This window comes from Atta cephalotes (assembly GCF_000143395.1).
Source record: "Atta cephalotes unplaced genomic scaffold scaffold00044, whole genome shotgun sequence".
Taxonomy (NCBI): domain Eukaryota; kingdom Metazoa; phylum Arthropoda; class Insecta; order Hymenoptera; family Formicidae; genus Atta; species Atta cephalotes.
Genome location: NW_012130108.1, coordinates 1,761,600 through 1,768,500, shown reverse-complemented (window position 1 = coordinate 1,768,500; position 6,901 = coordinate 1,761,600). Strand labels below are relative to the sequence as shown.

The 6,901-nt window shown below is 32.7% G+C and overlaps 1 protein-coding gene across 1 annotated transcript; it reads left to right on the top strand.

Annotated features, from left to right (window-relative positions):
* Positions 1-90: 90 nt before the first annotated feature.
* On the top strand, positions 91-1,593 carry LOC105622441 (leucine carboxyl methyltransferase 1). Its single transcript, XM_012203858.1, has 3 exons — positions 91-295; positions 383-734; positions 1,389-1,593. The coding sequence occupies exons 1-3, from the start codon at positions 91-93 to the stop codon at positions 1,591-1,593; spliced, it is 762 nt and encodes a 253-aa protein (XP_012059248.1).
* The last annotated feature ends 5,308 nt before the right edge of the window (positions 1,594-6,901 follow it).

Below are 6,901 nucleotides of genomic sequence, written 5' to 3'. Positions count from 1 at the left end.
AATATATAATTACTACGTTTATATATATATATATATATATATATACAAGATTAAAAAGTCATTATATTTTTAATATTATTAGTCTCAAGGATGAATTTTCTATTTACGCAGCTTTCTGGCGGTAAAGGTCAGATCATAAACTTGGGTGCTGGTTTTGACACTCTTTATTGGAGACTAAGGGAGACAGGGAATAGTCCTGCAAATTTCGTGGAACTCGATTTTCCCAGCATAACTGCAAAGAAATGTTATCACATCAAGAAGCACAAACAATTAATCGATATGCTAAACACCGAAGGTATTCTATTACTCGATCATTATCTCGTCACTTTTGCGTTCACTCGCATTCTTTTTTTAATTACACAGGCAACTGCATACTTTTCAGATGGAGAAATCCGATTTTCGACCACAGACCTGCATGCCGCAAATTATCATTTGGTTGGTACAGATCTGCGACACATAGCGGAGCTAAATAACAAATTGGCCCAAGCCGAAGTCAATTTCAATTCACCTACTATGTTCCTCGCAGAATGTGTTCTAGTATACGTAGATGCTAGCGCGACATCATCACTATTGAAATGGCTAGCGGGCAAGTTTCCAAACAGTCTTTTTGTCAGCTACGAACAGGTCAACATGAAGGACAAATTCGGTCAGGTCATGTTATCGAACCTTCGCAGCCGTGGATGCTTATTGGCGGGCGTGGAGGATTGTGAATCGTTAGAGACTCAACAGAGACGGTAGGTCTGCATCCTCATTAATTCGAACAATGTCAGATTCAATAGAAAATTGAAAAAACCTAAAATTTTAAGGGGGAAATTTTTCATTTTTTTTATCTTTGAAAATCGAAGACTTTCATGGAACGTTATCGGTTTAGAGAAATTTTTGGAATTTTGCTTTTAAATTTAAATTTTGTCCTTTTTTGAAAACTTGTTTTTTCATTATTTTTTCTTGATAATACAAAATGTTGGTTAGCAATAATATAATATATACATGCACGTATATTTATATTCATTATCTCACGAGTTCAAGAAAATCAAGGTAACATTAGAACAATAACACAACAGAAGAGAGTATACAACAGAATTACAGAAATAACTTACTGATATTGTAGTGAGCTTTCCCTACATTTATCCTATAAATTCACAACTCCAATTAAAGGATAGATACAGTCTCCTGGAATTCCTATCTTCTGGTAATTTACAGTATGTAGTTTATATTATTTGCATTCCATTTAATTTCAAAGTCACATTAAACTATTGTCTAAATTTACCTGCAATTTTGAATGAAAATATCTTGAGAATCTTGGAAATCTCAAGGAATTGTTTTACAAGATCGGTAAACACTTTGGATTCGGCAGGTCAATAATTCAATTCGCAACTGTTTTATCGCAGATTTACCATAAACAATTGGGAAGGTACGAGCGCGTGGACGATGGTGGATGTTTATGATTCACTGCCTGTAATGGATCGTAGTCGAATCGAGCACATAGAGATGCTGGACGAACGAGAGCTTCTTACTCAGCTGCTCCAGCATTACTGCATCGCCGTTGCTTGGAACGGACAAACATTTAAAAATCTGTCTATAGCACAGGGTTAGGTGTCACCGCCTAACTCCTTCTCTCTGTGTCTCTCTTGCGAGTTACTCCAGGTAATGACATCATATAATTGACGAGCCCTCGTAAGTTGCGTAATACCTCCATCAACAGCAGGAGATTAACTTTCTCAGATTGCGCTACATCTCGAGTTAGGGCTTAAGCACAAAAAATGGTAGTAACTGAGTCGTGGAACATAAGTTATAATTGTCGATTGATCAAAACATTGTACGTTGACTTACGACTTATGACTCAAATTTCACAATTCAGTTGTGATCATTTTTGTGCTGATCGCTTTTGTGCTGCCCTTAATCGATGAATTGAAATAGAATATCATGTTACGAGAAAATAGTGTCCTCTGATTAAAAATGCGTTTAATTTTTTGTCTACAGAAACATCTCGCCATAATGATTTTTATATAACCTTAAAGTATATTCTTCGTTCTTCACTTCTAAGAGAAGGGTCAAATAGTGTATACGGATTTTGTCGAACTTTAATGTTTTGATACTTACATTATTAGAAATGTGCTTTACATGTAAATGAAGCTCGTGATTATGAATGGAATTAAAAGTAATGAAAAAGTAATTTAACTGAAAATTAAGTTGCAGTAGTTACTTAAATATAATTTGTATAAATTTGTATAAATTTATAAAATTTAATTTTATTCATAAAATTTTGTGAAAAGTATATTAAAATTTATAAATTTCCATGAAAAATATATTAAATTGAAATTTAAATTTTAATATGAAATTTTTAACAGTGTATTTAACAGTGTACATTTTTAATTGTATTGCAAAACAATATTATTCGTATGAGTGCAAGTGTTGAAATAATTATATAATTATAAAATAATCATTTTTCTATTACGTGTGTTGCCTAATCATTCACTTAAATGCACATTCTATAAAAATGTACATACATAAAGAAAAGCGCACAAAAAAATCCGAAAATTCTCATAACTTGAATATCGTGTGATGCCATTTGCTTATGAATTAATACTAAATATACTTAAAATTAGGTAAAATTTGTGTGTACACTACTTGGTTCTTCTCTTGTAAGTGCGTATTATACGCGTCACGAGTTATTTAACGAGTGTTGCAAAGAGAGAAAGAGGGAGGTGCGATTGCGACGATCAAATCGCACGAGATACGTTATGCGACTAACTGATGAATGGCCGAATAAGTTCTAACATCCTTTCGCAAACGATATTTCCAGTCATCCTAATTTACATGCGACATATCTGAATTATATGTAATGTATAACGATTCTACTCGCAAAAGATCGTTTCGCTCTTCATTACAGACTTATGTATAAAGCTTTACGATCGTTATCATAATTATTATAGATCGCTATTGTTATATAAGGTCTGTTCTTTTTAGCTTTTTGTATAGTTTATCTTTCTTCCTTTTTTCACATCGGAGAGAAAAAGAGAAGAGATAAACTACGTAAGAAGCTCAGCTAAAAAGGACAGTTATAGTCGTAGCCAAACGGTGCGACGCAATGCGCAGAGTAATTTATTATAATATCATTGAAATATCAATAACAATTCAACTTATTAAATTTTTATCAGTTTGTTATATTCCAGTATTATAATTTTTTTCGTTTTAATAAGTATAGTTATAGAGTCCGCTTGCTGAATGCGAAAGATAATTTCATACATACAAGATCTGCAAAATCTGTTTTTTTTTATCTGTTTTCTACGATTTCCGTGCATAAATAGGAAACGCGTTCTTGCTGTGCAGAAAAAAGTCTAATGAGAAAAAAAGTCTAGAAAGACGTAGTAGAAAGTACTAAAAAAGCGCAGATCGATATTTTTAATCTTTCATCGCAAAAAAAATACAAAGCTATTTTTCTGAAAACATTCGTACAGAATTCGATTCTACGAAAATTTTAACGTATTCCGATATTTAAGAAACTGTGTAAAATTATTTCTTACCTGCGCGCGTTCTTGTGTGTGAGTGTGTATTATATGTTAGAGTTTACTGAATTATTGAACCGTGATAAGGCGATTAATGTTACGGTGCAAGCGCTATAAGCGGTCAGTTTCGTATAAACGCGTATCTTGCGATCCGCGCGAAGAGAGAAATATTAGATTGTCAAAAAAAATTCAAAAATCAGCCCTCGGTTTTTACATATAGAAAGTTTTTATATATGTTATTATAAAAGGTCTTTATTTATATGTTTATTATACTCTTAATTTAAATTTTATGGACTTTCTACAATAAATACAATCTAAGCTTTAAGTCTTAAACTGTAAGAAATTGATCAATGATAGTCAATTATTCTTCTCATATTCAACTGTGATTGATAAATTTTTACGACTTAAGACATAAGCTTAGATAATGATGACTTGTAGAAAATACGATACTTATTTTTCAGAATAAAGAGTATATCATGTTCAAAAATCTTGTCACCAATCTTCAGTTCTATTTGGTACTATTAATCTAGACATTGAGATTCTCACATTCGATAAAATTCTGCATTATTTGATCTGTTTCGCAAACATTTCTTACGAGGACAACGATTTGTAACTTTTGAGCAAGTCGAGGCAGTTTGTGACATGATTATGAATTGACTGTTAGCGAGTTATTGGACATGATGATCTTTATTTTGAGAAATAATTGTAACTGCTTCGTAATAAAATTTATGTAAAAAATGTGTAAAAAATGTGTAAAAAATCGCTTATTTAAAAATCGAAGAGTGATTCAGAACTTTTTTGACAACCTAGTCTATATATACATATATAATATATATACACGAGTGATTACTTAAGATAATAAAAGCAAAAAATATATGCAACGAAAGTAAGACTTAAGTGATACTCTTGCGAAAGGATTGACATGCGCGCGTTTGCGAGCATCAGCCTGAAAAGGAATCGGCGACATGCGTTCGTTTAATTAATTTTATTTGTTCTCTCATAGATAATGAATTCATAGTTTTTTGTTTGTCAAATCAAAATCAACTATGAAATAAAAAAAAGGGAATCGCCGATGTTCTTCGATATAAAATTCGACCGTCTTTTACATTACAACACGAGGAGACGCTTATGCTAGCACAGTATTCCGCTTCTTTTCACACCAATACAAAAAGTATGTTGCACTTAAGCAGATCATGTATCGATATACATTAGTGAGGGATCGACAAAGATTTATTTTCATATTGAGGAATATCAGGGTGTGTATTCAGTCTAAGGATAATATGAGATATTATAAGCTTTTGAGACATTCGAATCATCCTTTTGTAGATACAAAGTGCATCTCGTTAGCATAACTCAGACTTTACTGTCGCGGGGAGATGAGACATGATCGAAATCATTTATTCAGCATCAATAAAGGAGCATTGATCGCTTTTCTGGAGTTTGACGGCCTACGGATTGAAATAGTTTTAGTGGTGTTGTATCGATGTATACAACGTGACTTCGGCGATTTCGCGTCAAACACGACGGTAACTTCTCGGAGGCTTTGTTCTCGAAAAATATCATGTACAAAAATACTAGAGAAATCTGTAATATATGTAAGACTTGTGAGACGAACTTTGAACTAAGAAGAGCGAAGTCTTCTTTGTCTTCAAGAAGAATTAATCACAGAAGAGATCCAAATAAAGAGTGGTAATTTGATCTACTCGAGTAGATCGTAAATTCAAATCAGAGGACACAAGAAGGAGAACTTCATCTTGATACGATATAGAAAGGTTGGAAACTTATACAGACGAAACTAAGAATGTATAAGTATTATAGTATTTTCATACATTTTTGTATGTGATATTCTTTAAGAATAGTTCCAGGTCTGCTAACGAGCGAGTAACCACATTTTATCTTGTATTTTTCGACTATTTCGATACTTTTAAGTGTTACGCGAGCAACGGTAACTTATTAGATTTAAGAGACGATGAGAAAATGCAAGCGAATCCGCAGAAGGATGTACGAGTGATTCTTCGATCTCTTGCTCCCTTCGACGCGTAAAATTATCATACCTGGAGTAACGAACACGTATACAAAAAAAAAGATAGTCAGATGTTCTATTTTTCTCAGAAGTTACAAAAATTGCAACCATTGTTACAATATCTATCAACGTTCGTAGGTAAAATCTCCGCCTCTTCCTCCCTCGCCCGACATGTCGCCTTTGCACGTAGATAAATAATTGAGACCTATCTTTTGCGTTTTTTTTTCGTGTTATGTGTAAATCACATTCGAAGTAAAATTTGCTGATTTATTCGAGCGCTCGTTCATGTGTTCAAGTCAGCTTCGAGTTTGAGAATCAAAGCTCTCTGTAATGCAAAACTCCTATGCATCTACGTGTCTTTCGAAATATTATCGTGAGAATTTGAGCAAAGCACTGCCATCATGAAAATTTGAATGGATCTCAAAGCTCATTGAACCTCAGTGAATTTGCAATTTTCACGTGCACTTCTTTAAGGCGAAAGAATAAAAAGGATTGCGACGAACCATCATTTACGTTATTTTTTACAGTTTGTGCAGCGAAACTTTCTCTTTTTTTGTGAATTTTTAAAAATGTAGATTAATTCTTGATCAGTCACGCGTTTAAGTTGAATCTATTGAGTCGAGTTATATTTTAATCGTACATTGCGATCATTATAACTCTTATCATTTCTTTCCTGTTAAATAAGCGAATTAATAATTCTACATTATTTAATTTCAATAGACAACGAATTTTTCACTTCGCCAGAATTATCGCCTTAAAAGAAGCGCAAGTAGTTCGTTTTATTTACAAAGGAACAAACTAAGTGTCCACCTCTGATTAGTTACGAATTTTATGACATCGCATAGCTAGAATTATCGTAATTCACGATTAATTAAAAATGAGCGAATTTGTAAGAATAAAACGAGACTTCGAAAGAAATAGAGAAAGTAATTTGATTCTCAAACTTGAGTAATACGATAACGTTGTACGGATGATGCGCGCAGCTTCATGTTTCTCCGCGTCGATTTCATTCTACATTACATTGATCTTATGTACGGATGTTGTACATCTTGAAAAAGAATAAGATATGAAATTCTATATATATGGACATTCAGTGTGCTTCCACTGTCATTATGAACTGATAAAGTACGATGGAAAAATTATGCATCTTTATATTCGCATAATTGTGATATTGTTAAATTGTGCATTTATATAACGATTAGAAACAAAACGAGCGATCAGTTATTAATAATTGATTGTAGCTTCCTGTTTGATACATTTCTTTCACGTGTCCCGTGCTGAGGAGTTTCTTTAAGTGGGAAAAGAGAGCAGCTATAATATAATATTAAATTAAAATATTTTTAAATATATAATATAAGATATATATATATAT